At 35.4% G+C, this 15,185-nt stretch overlaps 1 protein-coding gene and 1 non-coding gene across 6 annotated transcripts in view; both read left to right on the top strand.

Annotated features, from left to right (window-relative positions):
- The window catches only part of ARFGEF1 (ADP ribosylation factor guanine nucleotide exchange factor 1), a 102,850-nt gene that overhangs the window by 33,034 nt on the left and 54,631 nt on the right, over positions 1-15,185 (top strand). For 4 of the 5 annotated variants that reach the window (XR_004972520.1, XM_036338449.1, XM_036338448.1 and 1 more), the window contains exons 5-10: positions 1,790-1,969; positions 2,453-2,729; positions 6,387-6,497; positions 8,015-8,226; positions 9,113-9,246; positions 13,290-13,524. Coding sequence is in view for 4 of the 5 variants with exons in the window: in XM_036338449.1 (XP_036194342.1) it covers positions 1,790-1,969; positions 2,453-2,729; positions 6,387-6,497; positions 8,015-8,226; positions 9,113-9,246; positions 13,290-13,524 (1,149 nt within the window). In the remaining variant the exon portion in view is untranslated. The remainder of the gene's footprint in view (positions 1-1,789; positions 1,970-2,452; positions 2,730-6,386; positions 6,498-8,014; positions 8,227-9,112; positions 9,247-13,289; positions 13,525-15,185) is intronic. The other variant, XM_036338447.1, reaches the window with a different exon arrangement.
- On the top strand, positions 14,059-14,195 carry LOC118671038. The gene has a single exon (XR_004972570.1). It is a non-coding gene; the product is annotated as a small nucleolar RNA SNORA48 (small nucleolar RNA).

Here is a 15,185-nt window from a genome sequence, read left to right as displayed (position 1 = left end):
TATTAGAAGACTATATTTTCAAATATTTTATTTTTGAGGATCTCAATTTAGGCTTGGGAGCCCAGCATCTTTCAGAGAGTTTCAGTTTCTGTCATGTTTACCATACATATTGCATCTTTTGAGCTTTAGGGTTCCATGTGAGGGCCCCATGACCCCTGTAGTTTCTTCTGTACTGCCCGACCCCTTGTAGTCTTCCTTCTAGACCAGGGGTGGGCAAACTTTTTGACTCGAGGGCCACAATGGGTTCTTAAACTGGACTGGAGGGGGGCCGGAACAGAAGCATGGATGGAGTGTTTGTGTGAACTAATATAAACTCAAAGTAAACATCATTACATAAAAGGGTATGGTCTTTTTTTTCAATAGTTTTATTCATTTCAAACTGGCCGGATCCGGCCCGCGGGCCGTAGTTTGCCCACGGCTGTTCTAGACCCTGCTTCACCAGGTGGACTCCTTACGTACTAGTTTTCCTGATTCCCTTGCACCTATCCATCTGCTGAACCTGCTCAGCTAAACCCTGTCCTGGGTTTATGCGATATTCCTGGCTGATGAAGCTCCTTTAAAGAAAATCACTCAGTTGTGTTTTAGTCTCTTATAAATATAGAATTCTTCTTTTTTTCTTTTTTTCTTTTTGCTTATCCTCACCTGAGGATATTTTTTTCCATTGCTTTTTCAGAGAGAGTTGGGGGGAAAAAGGAGGAATGGGTGGAAAGAGAAGGGGAGAGAGAGAGACCTTGATGTGAGAGAGACGCATTGATTGGTTGCTTCCCGCACGCGCCCCGGAGAGGGAACCCACAACCCAGGTACATGCCCTTGACCGGGAATCGAACCTGAGACCCTTTGCTCTGTGGGCCAACATTCTACCACTGAGTCACACCGGCCAGGGCTAAATATTCAATTCTTAATGTTACCACTAATGGTAGTGGTGGTATGTTTATATATCAATAAAATTGTCCTGTACTAATAGTACTTTTGAAATTGCTTACATGTGTAAAGTGTTCTTTCATGTCTTTTCTGAGTCTTTCAGTTTCATAGCTGTATTTACTTCATGAGTCATATCTTTATTGTAAAAAGCTGTCCAGTCTGTTTGGTCTGTCATTTCAATTTCATGTCAGTCAGTCATGGCTTATCTAGCATATACTCAATGCTGTTGTACAACATAAAAGGACAAAAGAACGAGTTTTGCTTTTGAGAAATTGCAAGTAAACTGATATAAGACAATTCACATAAAGTTACTTTATTGGATGATTTACTTTAGTATTATTTTAAATTCTTTATCGTAAAACATTTTGTGAACATCGTCAGCAATAATAACAGCACGTATGAGTCCAGTCTATAAGAAAGATCTCAGAAAAATTTTTAAGTGAATAAGACACATTGTGTATCCTCCAAACCTGATACTCTAAATCAGCAGCTATAATACATGAAGCACATCTGTGCTTCACGGTGACAGAGTTCTAATGTACATTTTAATAAGCTAAATTATATTGAAGTGAAACTTGGGTTGAAACAAAAAAATTGAATGGCTTTCTAGTGTTTTGGGTTTGGGAAGATTATGTAAGAACTATTTATTGCCAGTATGAGAAAAACATAAAGTATTTTAACAGTTGATGATACATTCAAAGTAGGTAGAAATTTTGTTAGTGCATACGAAAAATTCTATCAGTGTGTATCTGAAAGTGATAATGGTGCCTGAAAGTTTTAATTTTAACATAAAGATACTCACATTTTTGTGCTGAAACTCAAGATGCAGAAAATTGCTTTAATTGCTTTAACTTTGTCTTTTTTTAAGGCATTACTTACTGCAGTAACATCTCAACACATAGAAATTCATGAAGGAACTGTACTGCAAGCTGTGAGAACATGTTACAATATCTATCTAGCAAGCAAAAATCTCATCAATCAGACAACAGCCAAAGCTACTCTTACTCAGATGCTAAATGTGATCTTTGCACGCATGGAAAACCAAGCAGTAAGTATTTAAAAAAGAGAGAGATTGTATAGAACACCGTGAGCATCAAATGCAGAAAAGAGTTTACAGAAATGTATAATGAAATCTTTTGTGTTTGTAGAGAAGAATGACTTTCATTTATAGTCCTACTTACTGGAGATATGTGGTATTGTTTTGTTTTGAGGTTTACTGCCTTGACTTTGGATAAAATATGTTTTTAATTGTTTACAAATAGAATTTGAGTGATAGTGTTTGCCATCATCCTCATGGCAGTGTTTATGAATTGATATTTTTATTGCACTCAAGCTTAGTAAATAGTGAAAGATTTCCATCTCTATTCTTGTGTACCCCCTAAGAAGTGACCACTGTTACTTGTTTTTGTTTTACTATTTTTAATGTTCTTTGTTTCTGATGGACTATCATTTGTAATCAGTGTAAGATTACTCCTTCAAAATTGAAACAACATATTTTACAAATATTAGAAATTATTCTATTTCTTCCCAGTTGCAGGAAGCCAAACAAATGGAAAAAGAGAGGCACCGGCATCATCATCATCTGTTGCAGTCTCCAGTAAGCCATCATGAGCCTGAATCACCTCACCTTAGATATCTGCCACCTCAGACTGTTGATCATATATCCCAAGAACATGAAAGAGACCTTGATCCCCATACAAATGATGTGGATAAAAGCCTTCAGGATGACATAGAACCTGAAAATGGATCTGATATTTCCAGTGCAGAAAATGAACAGACTGAAGCTGATCAGGCAACTGCAGCTGAAAGTAATCTTTTTAAGAAGGGGTTGTGGTGGGTGGTGCGTGTGTGAAGGGAAGAGTGTAGGAATGCGTTATGGTAAAGAAATGTGGAAAGAGTGTATGTGTTCATAGGTATCAGACACATGGTGGTAATTGTGGACTTTCTTTATCCTAGGTGGTAAAAGTTAGTTTCACTTCACCCACAAGCTATCTGTTAATGATATTATGCATTTATTAGCATCTCATGAGCAGTATAATTTATAGACTTGTTTTGGAGGAGATAGGTGTTACTAAAGAAGGTTATAAATATCTCTTAGCACGCTATATAGGAACTTCAGTTTTCTTATTAAAATTAGCTTTACAGCAAACAAGAGACCCATTTAGTAAGATTTTCTAGAATGTGACTGAAAGTTTTGGAAATGATTATATTATTTAGAAAATATGGTCAAAAAAGTACTGAAATTAAATATAAAAAGAAAATTTTTGAGTAATCATCTGACATGAAGATTTTTTTTTTGAGATGTTCTCTGACAGTTTTTCTAAATAAATTTATAAGGTAGAGGTTACAAGATTACAAAATTTATTTATTTTACAAGTTTGTTTCTCTAAAAATAGTCACATGAGTCATTTTTCTCTCTAAACATTGTCCTCAACTCTAGCTATTCTATAAAACTGCCAGGGAGTGTGCTTGTTCCTTTTGTGCCTCCTTAGGTTGGTATCAGAAAATGATGGAGATTCTGTTCCTCTCCAGTGTGGTGTGTGCAACTAAGAAGGTTAGGGCTCCGTTACAGCTTGTCTGAATCTGTGTTTTTACTTCACCTTGAGGAAAGACTTCTGTAATGTATTTTAAGCTTTTAATTTTTTTTTAACCACATCTTTTCCATAGCCTAATAGTGGCATGAACATCAGCACTGGCATGAAATAGATGTTTTACTATTTTTAATAGTACTTTATTATTTATTTTAAGAGGGATAATTTTGGTAAACCAAGCATGCATTCACAGTACCCAAGCTAACAGTGAATCTGTATTGCTTATACAATTTACATTTTCCTGCCCTTGTCAAAATTTCCTGTACTTTCACCATGAGCTTATAAAGGGGCTGATTCAAAGGGTTAATTGCTAATAAAGCTGGGGTGTTATATTTTCCTTTATTTTTTTATCCATGCATTCAGCATGTATTTAGCATACCCTATCATAGGCACTGTGCTAGGACTTGGGGTTAAAAAGCTAATGAAGACACAGCCGTTGCTCTTAGGGTGTTCATGGTCTGCCTGGATGATCATGCATATTTAAATGAGACATAATGTGATAAATATCCTGAAAGTAGCATGTATAATGCAATTCTGGTGAGGAGAGTTAGGACATACTTTTATAGAGAAAGTGATGTTTTAGATGAACCTTGTTGTATAGGGGTACGTATTGGCTAACTAGAAAATTTAAGAAATTTTCGTCAGAAGAAACAACATGGGCTGAGACCCAAGGAATGAAAGAATCTACTGTACTTACTGTGTGTAAGGTACCTCTGTGGGTACCTTATTGGATATAGAATTATAAATAAGACATAATTCCCCATGGCATAGTCATGATTATTTTGGCTTCCAACCACTGATAAAAATGAAATTTTTTTCTGGGAGCCGTTGGTTAAAAATGCATGCTCTGGGGTTAGATTACCTGCTTTGACTCACTAGCTGGACGTTATAATCAACTTCTCTCATCATTTCCTACATGTAATAAATGTTACCCACCCTAATATATTTCTGTTAGATGATTTATGTAAGAATTGACTCTTGACTCACTAGTCATTTTGTGCACATTTTAATGACTGTATATTCAATTATGTTGAAACTCTAATTTTCAGACTAGCTAAGTTTAGCCAACTAGTGCTCAGAAATACAAAGCTTAATGGTGGTAGAACAATTATCTGTCAAGACATTTATATGTTTTTAATCCACAGAAGACACTAAATGCTATTGTTATTGGATTTTTTAAAAAATAAAATAAGGTAACTGATTTGACATGCTTATTTACCAACTAGAGGCCCGGTGCACGAAATTTGTGCATGGGTGGGGGTTCCCCTCAGCCCAGCCTGTACCCTCTCCAACCCAGGACCCCTCGGGGGATGTCCGACTGCCTGTTTAGGCCCGATCCCAGGGATCTGGCCTAAACAGGCAGTCGGACATCCCTCTCACAATCCTAGACCACTGGCTCCTAATCACTCACCTGCCTGCCTGCCTGGTCGCCCCTAACTGCCCCCTCCAGCCAGCCTGACGCCCTTCACTGCCTCTGCATGCCAGCCTGATTGCCCCTAACTGCCCCCCCTGCCTGCCCAGTCACCCCTAACTGCCCCCCACTGCTGGCCAGGTAGCCCCCAACTGTCCCCTCCCTGCTGGCCTGGTCACTCCTAAATTCCCCCCCCACCCCCGCCAGCCTGATCACCTCTTACTGCCCCCCCTGCCGGCCTGGTTGCCCCTAACTGCCCCCCCCCACCCCCCACCAGCCTGGTCGGCCCCAACTGCCCCCCGTTGGCCTGGTTGCCCCTCACGGCCCCCTTGCTGGCCTGGTTGCCCACGCAGCCTGCTGTTCAGTCGTTTGGTCATTCCTCACTAATTCCCCTGCCAGCCTGGTCACCCCACACAGCCTGTTTGTTCAGTCATTTGGTTGTCCCTCACTAACCCCCTTGCCGGCCTGGTCGTAGGCAGCCATCTTGTGAGGGTGTGAGGGTTAATTTACACATTACCTCTTTATTAAATAGGCTTTTCACATTATGGCAGTATTTTGTAGAATGCAGCAAACAATAATTTCAGATCAGTGAACAATAGGGAGGTGGGCAGGTTTCCGGAAGCCAGAATTATAAATAGTGGTTCTTTATGGAGGTGTGAGGGCGGATGGGGTATAGACAGCAACACTAACAGCTAATATGCAGTCTGAAGCCATTGATGAAGAGCAGTGGCTCCCAGAACCACTGCTCCCCAACCATCCTCAAGTACTAATTGAGCCTTCCTGATATATTTTGAACATTTCAAAAACACCAGTAGAAATTCTGTTTTTATCTACAGTAGTCCATACAAGCTAACCATCATGTTAAGGTTTTCATCAGTTTCTTTTATACTGCTCAGAAGTTCTGGTTGGCAGTTACATGTTTTTAATTAATGTTAAGTTGGAGAATGAGTTCCTTTTTACTTACTAAATTAAATGATACATTGGGTATGTAAATTTTGTTGGGGAACAAGTAGTAAAGAAGGGCTGGAAATCAGTGGTGGAGGGCAAGATGGCCCTGTCTTTGCTGCTTCAGGAGCTCACTATGATAGAGCACAGTGATGAGCTTGTTATTGGGGAGCCTAATTAATCAAAACAAGCTTTAACGACATTGAATTATGTTATTTGGAAGGGTGGCACATGTTTAAAATGTTTCATTTAAAATACTTTTAAAAGTTTTGGTTCTTAAAGGAATAATCTAGAAAATTCACATAGTTGTGCAGTCAATGGTTTGTCAAATGAATCATTGTTGAAACTGACTTGAATTTATATTTTAAATTTTGATTTGGTTACAAATTTTGGTTTAACATGTATTGCTTCTAGTTTCATTTATCTATTTGATTTTGACTTTTATTAATTTTTAAAAGAAAGCTTTTCATTATGTTTTGTAATAGTTTCTAAAATGAAATAATGTTTTCTTTTTAAAGCATTATCTAAAAATGACATATTATATGATGGAGAAAACCATGACTGTGAGGAAAAGCCACAAGACATTGTACAGAGCATTGTAGAAGAAATGGTGAACATTGTTGTTGGAGGTAATGTATTCCACTAGGAATTAGTGTATTCTGTATTACAGTATTTCATCTGACTGTGAAAATTATTTTTATAATGTGTGGATTAAAAAGGGCAAAAATATAACATCTTCCTCAAATCTGTGTGTGTGTGTGTGTGTGTGTGTGTGTGTAGAAAATATATTTAAATATCTTTGATTATAGAAGTCCACTGAAACATGTAATTCATGGTATCTTGCACAGGACTAGCATAGTACTTTGCTACATATACTTCTAGAAATAGGATTAAATTATCAGAACCTGTCCTATTTTCTAGAATTTCCTCTTAAGATTTTGGCCCATTGATCATACCCTTCTTAGTTTTCCTGTGCTATTAAAGTTTTTGTCTCTTGTTTATATTTTTCTTAGTAATTTCAGTGGTATTTGTTAAAGGAGAAAGTAAATTAGTGGGCTTCATTCAGCACCTTTAAAACAGAAGTTTGCACTTGTGTATAGGGGACAGTTAAAGGAGAAAACAGTGGAGAATAATATCTAACTCTATTCAGTGATTTTGTATGCTTTACTTGCATTTACTCATTTGATCCTTCCAAACACTGGGATGTTTTGATACAATTACTTTTCCCTTTTTTAAATTTTAATTTATTTTTGAGATGTTATATCTCATTTATATTTTTCTTTATTTTTTTTACCCCATCACCATTTATCCTCCATATACCCTCTTATACCTCTACCCTCCGTCCCCAGGCACTGTCCCCCCCACTCCCACACACACAATCAGTATGTTTCCATCATGCTAGCTTATAGTTTTCTTTTAATGGGTAGCATGAAAGAAGCAGTGTCTTGAGATAGCTACTGAGTTATGGCCATAGACACGTATGTGTTCCTTTTAAAAGAAATACACATCACACCTTAGAGTGGTACTGAAACTTGGTATTATTTGCATTATCTATGTTTGTTTTATCAGAAGTCATTTATTTATGTTTATAGTAATTACAAGTATGATGATTTAGAGTGATATACTGAAAAAAGTTCAGGGGTATAGGCCATTATTTTCATAGTAATGTTCTAAAAAATATGTTATTAGAGGTATTCATAGATATTCTTAAAGGGGGAGAGGGCTCATGGTAAAACAAATTTGAAAATACTGCATATTTTATATCTCTTTTGGAGAGCCCAGTGCATATTAGCAAATTAATATTACAATAAAGAAACCTATTTCCCAGTATTTCCCTTTACTTGATAATGGGATATTTTTTTGAGAAATTTCTAGTACCATGTTAAGGCATTAGCATTCATTAGAACCCAGTTTAAGAAATGCTGATATGGACTAAAAGTAAGCTGCTTTTTTGACACATTTAAGCCTTTCATCAGCTGTGTTTCATTGCTAGCGCTACTTAAGAATCATATTTGGATGTATTTCAAATGCATATTCACTTACTAGTAAGTATGCTAACCCTGTAAATGGTGCCAGTATGTGTTACTTCACATCGTTTTTCTGCCACTATTTAATTTTAAATACTCTATGCTTTTATATCCTTAAGTCAGGTGTGTTTGTATGTTTTTTGTTCTTACCATTGTAGATATGGGAGAAAGGACCATAAATGCAAATGCAGATGGCAACATTGGAACTATAGAGGATGGTAGCGACAGTGAAAATATTCAAGCAAATGGAATTCCAGGAACACCAATTTCTGTTGCATATACACCGTCCTTACCTGATGACAGACTCTCTGTCTCTTCCAATGATACTCAGGTATAAATGGGAGTGGGAAATTCCTGTTAATCTTACACATTTATAGGTCACAGCACCTGCTGGTAAATATATCTAGGTGATAATGCTGACTGATTTCAGTTTGAAGAAATAAAAACTTGGGTGTTTTTTTCCCATTGATATAAATCAAAGCACTTTATTTCCTTAATAAATTGATAGCTAAATTTTTAATTTTACAGTGTTTGTCACTGGTGTTCACAACTTCCCTAACCCTGCCCCATGGAAATTACTTTTAAAAGAGGAATTCTTATCACATATTCATAGGATAATTCTAGTATCATAGGAAGGGGAAAAACTTTTAGAAATCTAGGAAACTTCATCTTACTTTTGTTCAGGGCTACAATGAAATAAATCCATACCATGGTAGTTGCAATTCCTCTGTTTTTTATACCCTATATTTTGTGTTTTTATTCTTATCCTCAAGGATAAGGGTATCTTAAATCATTGCTCCATGCATAGGGGGAAGCTTTCTTGGCCTTGTTGACCTTCATTAGCTAACAATTTTTAAACATTGCTAATTAAACAATGTTTAATTTTTAAACATTGATAATCTCCATCGTCTTATTTTTATCTGCACAAAGTGCAAAAACACAAAACACCCAATGACAGGTAGTGGAAACCATAGTTTAGGCTGTGTATGAAATATCTTGTCAGGGCATAATGTGCTAGTTTTAGTTAGTAATAACATGAACTGGGAAATTGTTGAGGATAGGGGTGCAGTGTCAGAGAAACAATGTGACAGAATCCTCATATGGTTTCCCTTCCAATAGAACCTCACCTATTACTGAATTGAATAAAATGTATAAAAGGCTGAAATGACTTTACACTGGCAAATACACTTATTTGCATACTATGTTAACTTGTTTAGGAATCTGGAAATTCTTCAGGACCTTCACCTGGTGCTAAGTTTTCCCACATTTTACAAAAGGATGCCTTTCTAGTATTCAGGTCATTGTGTAAACTGTCAATGAAACCGCTGTCAGATGGACCGCCAGATCCAAAGTAAGTCATTAGCTGTTCTGCCTAACAAATACAATTTTAAAGCTCAAAATGTATTCCAAGATAGTCTTTGGCTTTTCTTTTTTCCACTTGTCCTGTAGGATCCTCAAAGTATATTTATATATATTTAAAAACTGAGTGTTCCAAAACTGTTAGATAACTTAGAGCATACCAAAAGCATAGAATTGTATCTGGTACAGTAAATACTGACTGGTTGAGTGAATTCCTATTTCAGTTTGTAAGTAACTTGGGAGCTAATGTAGCTCTGTTACATGTAGCCTCATGCTAGGCTCTGAAAACTACCAGTTGATTTATTAAGAGAAATAAATCTTAAAAGTCATAATGTAAAAGAAGACATCTGTAATACTTTCAACAACAGAGATTTTTTTTTAAAGTCATAATATATACTCATTAAGGTCTGAAAAATGTGATGATACCTTTCTTCATGGGGAACAGGAGGTACTTTGCAATAGGAGTCTTTGTCTGATTCTCATCAGTCATTTAAACTGTAGGAAACTGCCATTTTTTAAGTAGTATCTTTCATTTCATCTGATTCAAGTGTAACTAATTTCTGCTTGAGATTGAGTTTGGGAGTTATTAGAGAGGCAGAACTTTTCTGGGGAAAGAACCTTGGAGAAGGCCTGAGTGACTTGGAGAAAGGGATATTGAAATGAGGGAAATGTAAGCAACACTACTACATTAAAAAACCCCACAGCATTTTGGTTACTTTGTCAACTAAGAAGAAAGACTAAAGACAGTTATTATAAAAACTAAATCTTCTGTAATTTTATTTTGTAACATTGTACTGAGTCAGTGGGAAACATCTTTTGGGCCCAGAAGGCTAAAATTCTAAAATCTTTTTTAGGTCCAGCTCCTGAGAGTCAGAAATATAATTTATTGATTCTCCTGTATTTTGAAAATATGAACTCTACAGAGAAAGAATTAAGGTTGCTTAGATTGCAGTATAAACTCAATTATAACTTATATATTTTATAAGAATACTAGAGGTCCGGTGCACGAAATTCATGCACTGGTGGTGGTGGTGGTGGTGGTGAGGTGTCCCTCAGTGCGGTCTGTGCCCTCTCGCAGTCCAGGAGCCCCCAGGGATGTCCGACTGACAGCTTAGGCCCACTCTCCGGAGTGGATCTAAGCCGTCAGTTGGACATCCTTAGCGCTGCCGCGGAGGCGGGAGAGGCTCCCGCCACTGCTGCAGCACTCACCTGACGTGAGCCGGCTTCTGGCTGAGCGGCACTCCCCCTGTGGGAGCACACTGACTACCAGGAGGCAGCTCCTGCATTGAGCATCTGCCCTCTGGTGGTCAGTGCAAGTCATAGTGACCAGTTGTTCCGCCTTTCAGTCAATTTGCATATTACCTTTTTATTGTATAGGATATTTAAATTTTTTAAAAAATTTCTTATTCTCATTGAGGAGAGATAACTTTCTTACTCAGAAATTGACAATTTTGAGATCTCGTTCTGAATTGATGAAGACTTACTTTCAGGATGATATAACGTAAGAATTTGGTGTTATTGCTGAAGGCCATTTTTACCATGATTTAAAAATGTATTGGCTATAAAAGCTTTAGATGTTTAGTTTTCTCAAATCAAATATAAAAAAATGTTTATTAGAAACAGAAAAGAGGGAATTGTTTAAAATGCTAAGAATTAAAAGAACAAAAGAAAATATATGAATTTTGAGGAATACTATGTGGGGGAGAGTATTTAGTTAGCCCTGAAAAAAAAGAGTAATCTAGTTTTTGGAGAGCTGCTCTTATGAGGAATATTGTAAATTAACTATCCTTCTACTTAGTGGGCTTAAACCAAATATTAGGAAATATTGTTTGTACATTTAAAAAGACCTTTTTGACCATCAGGATCCAATCATTGGAATTGAATACTGAAAGAGATCACATTTTCACCTCCTAGAAACTGTTGTCTTTCCAAAAGAGAATTTATGGTTTCCTAGCTTGAGTGGTTTTTTTGCCAAAATTAATGAGCTTTTGTATTTATATAATTTTCTTTTTTGTCTTTGCTTCTTTCTATACTTTGTGATCCAGGAAGTGTTCTTTTAAGTTGAATTATAATTTGAAACTATCCCATGAAAAACTGCAGAGCTGAAATTTCCAGGCTCTTTTGCATAACAAAAGTATATGCTACCCAGCCAGTGTTGCTCAGTGGTTGAGCATTGGCCCATGAACCAGGAGGTCACAGTTCGATTCCCAGTCAGGACACATGCTTGGGTTTCAGGCTCAATCCCCAATAGTGGGCGTGCAGAAGGCAGATGATTGATGTTTCCATGTCTCTGTCCCTCTCCCTTCCTCTCTCTAAAATTAATAAAAATAATATAATAAAGTTTATTATTTTAATAAAATAATAGTAATAAAAGTAAATGCTATTGTGTCATAGGACAATCATTTGGTCACTGCTTCATTCATTAATGCCGTATACATTGTAGATATTTAATATTTGAGTACATGAATAAATCCATGAATTATTTTTAGCACATACTATGTACAAGGCATTTTGTTAGATGCTGGGGGATACAAAGAGAAAGCATTCTCTTTAAAAAATTTATGTATTGATTGATTTTAGAGAGAGAGGAAAAGAGGGTGAAAAAGAAACATTGATTTGTATGTGCCCTCACCAGGGATCGAACCTGCAGCCTTGGTATGTCAGGAGGATGCTCTAACCAACTGAGCTACCTGGCCAGGGCAAGAGAAAACATTCTTATAACAAAAAATCATGTGTTATTACTGTAGATTTTATTTACTAGTAGAACTGAGCAAAAAGTATGATAAATGTGAGCCAGACTAGGAAGTAGTAGTTTATAAACCTTGGAAAGCTTCAATACGAATGGGAGATAACTTGGCCCACTCCATATTTTCCTATAGCTATTCAAAGTTTTAGCTCTAGTTGTTCCTAACTTCATGCATCTGAGCTTTTTTTTTTTTTTTTGTAATACTGAATTTGCTGCATATGTTATTACATTCAGAAGCATAGACATCTTGGAAACATGATTGTCATAATGAGCCATGATATTACTGGTTCTGGTTTTATTTCAAAGATGGTAATATTTTTGTGATTCCCATTTACATTAAATTAAATATTCCTTGTTAGAGTTTCTTACTTTTTTTAATCACTTGACACTCCTAACCATGACATTTTTAAGGTAGAAATGAAGATCAGTTAAATTTACTATATGGTGTAAATGTGACTGAATATAGCATTTGTAATGAAAAAATAAAAGAACCAGCTGCTAGAGCATTTAAGTGTATCCTGCACTTGAGAAGTTGCCCGGGTTAGATCCTCCCTAGTTTGATGAGCTTCAGAGGTCTGTTTCAATGAGAGATAAATTGTATTTGTGAAATCTGATTACTAAAATTCTGGATCATGATCAGAATTATAGCATAGTGTACTGATCAGAAAAAAATGTTGTTAAAAATGTGGTTTTTAGTTTTTTACTATAAAAATATTTAGGGTAAGTTGGTAAGCTATTAAGGGATATAAATGTTCTAAAAGCTTCTTTGTATATATGTCAAAAAAGAAAATAAAATGGTTCCTTAAAAAATAACCTTGAAGTTGTGCAACCAAACTTAGTGTTTAAGATTTTTGAATAGTATAACTAGGAAGAAAGTACTTTGGATCTATTATATATTAAGGATGGCACATAATCTGAGAAGTTAATTATTATTTCTAAAAAGTGAAGCATGCTTTTGAAAGAAAGGAACAAGTCATAAATCTTGAAATTATTTTTTTGTTCAAGGGAACAATAGGTTGGTGTTAAAAATTATGAATGATTGTTTTCCCATTTTGGAAGTTTGTGAAATTTTGTGGTACAGGAAAACATCAATGAAACTACCCATCATTAGTGTTTGAGCTTATTCATGTACTGTAGTGTTGTTGTTTTTTTATGTTGTAGAGTTTTCTGTTCCTCTTTATTTAAAAGTTTGTGAAATTATATGGTACCAGGAAATACCTTAGGAATAACCTATTATTACCATAATGTTAACTTGTCCATACACTATGCCTTCTTTTTTTACATTTTAGGTCTCATGAGTTACGATCCAAGATTCTTTCATTGCAGTTACTTCTATCCATTCTGCAGAATGCAGGACCTGTTTTCAGGACAAATGAGATGTTTATTAATGCTATTAAGCAGTACCTGTGTGTTGCACTCTCAAAAAATGGAGTCTCTTCTGTGCCAGAGGTTTTTGAGCTTTCCCTTTCCATATTTCTTACTTTGTTATCAAACTTCAAGACACACCTAAAGATGCAAATTGAGGTATGTTCTGCATTAAGGCGTTATTGCACTTTCATTTATTTCATGTTAAGTCAAATGATAATACACTGGAAAGTTTTTCAGAATGTGAAATATCTGTATATTATGTGTATTTATCTTTTTATTCACTCATTCAACTAACATGTACTTACAAAGTGCTAAGCACTAGGTGAGCACTAAGAATGCAAAATCAAATTAAGACACAGCCCTACCTTCAAGGAATTTGCACTAGTTGTATGAATAATTCTAGTTGTCTGAAATTAACTTGGTCCTCACAATAACTTTGCCATTGTGTATATAGTATGTAATAGTGTTTTTGGTTATCTTAAAAGAAAGCTCAAAATATATACTTTGTGTACATGGTTTTAAGTCATTTAAGTTTTAACAATTTAAAAAGGTGATTGAGAAGGGTTATATTTTTTATTTTAGGACATTTGAAATTTTAATTTTTGCTTTATATATTTTTTCTAATGTGCTTACTGTATTCGTACACATTTTTGAAAATAAACTGTCGTGTGGTTCTAAAGTATTTTCAGATGTCCTTGACCTGGGTAGAGTGGCACCTGGTTTGGTGATACTTGTCTTGAATCAGCCAGGAACAGAAAAAAATCCTTGTTTATCCCAGCTTGGCTTTAGGTCTGTGCCCATGCCTGGCTCATGCCTTGGACCATGTGGATTACTGAGGAAAATAAATCAATCATAAAATGAAATATTTCCAGAGATTTACCAAAACTGAATTAGGGAATCTTCCAACCATGTCTGCATGTATCATGCAGGTGTAGAAGTTACTGATCTTTTGTTTTCACCTTCAAATAATTCAGTATTTTAAAATAGTACTTTATATTTTGGTGATTTAATGGATACCTTTTCCAGCTTGTCATTTGTTATAATATTGTTTGGGTTGGGACATTGTATATTTTACAAAAACTCACTTTCATGCTGGTCAACTTTCACATTCACTTTATATTTGGTATGACATACAGTTTACATCATAATTTTTAATAATTTTATATTTAATCCTAACTCAAGACTAATAATTCATTTCCTCATAAGAAAGGATAAATTGTTATTTTTCCAGAGTTTGTAGATGGTAAAGATAATCATATCTTTATTAATGTTCTGTAGTATCTATTTAAATTCATTTAGAACATTATTATGGGAGTGATGCAGAATAAGGCCTTGGTAAGTTAAGTGAAACGTTATTCAATTTGGGCCATATTTTTGGACAGGGAACAATCTCTGGCCCATACATGGTGTCAAATTTAAGAAATTTGTCATATGTCTACTAAAATAATACAGGCCATTTAACCAAAACAGTTGTTATTTTTACACAGTTTTTTTCTCGTTATTTTTAGGAACTAAAAAAAAAAGAGACTTTAAAAAACTTTTGGAACTTTTGCTATATAACCAGCTAAAAGTCTCTCATTTGATAGAGACATTTAATTGTCATTAAAGAATTTTCGAAGACTGCATTCAGTTACTTAACAGAATTTTGGACAGAGACTCTATTTCATTAATTACTATTAGTAGACTGTGAAATATAACTTCTTACAGAATTAATATCACAAACATAATTTAAGTTGGGATTTCTATTTTTATAGAGTAAATTTTATATACAAAGTTTTTGCTAAGGACAAATTTAAAGAGAAATACTTCAAGAAAGT

Source organism: Myotis myotis, unplaced genomic scaffold (assembly GCF_014108235.1).
Source record: "Myotis myotis isolate mMyoMyo1 unplaced genomic scaffold, mMyoMyo1.p scaffold_m19_p_16, whole genome shotgun sequence".
NCBI lineage: Eukaryota > Metazoa > Chordata > Mammalia > Chiroptera > Vespertilionidae > Myotis > Myotis myotis.
The sequence above is the reverse complement of the archived record's forward strand: the minus strand, read 5'-3'. Positions and strand labels throughout refer to the sequence as shown.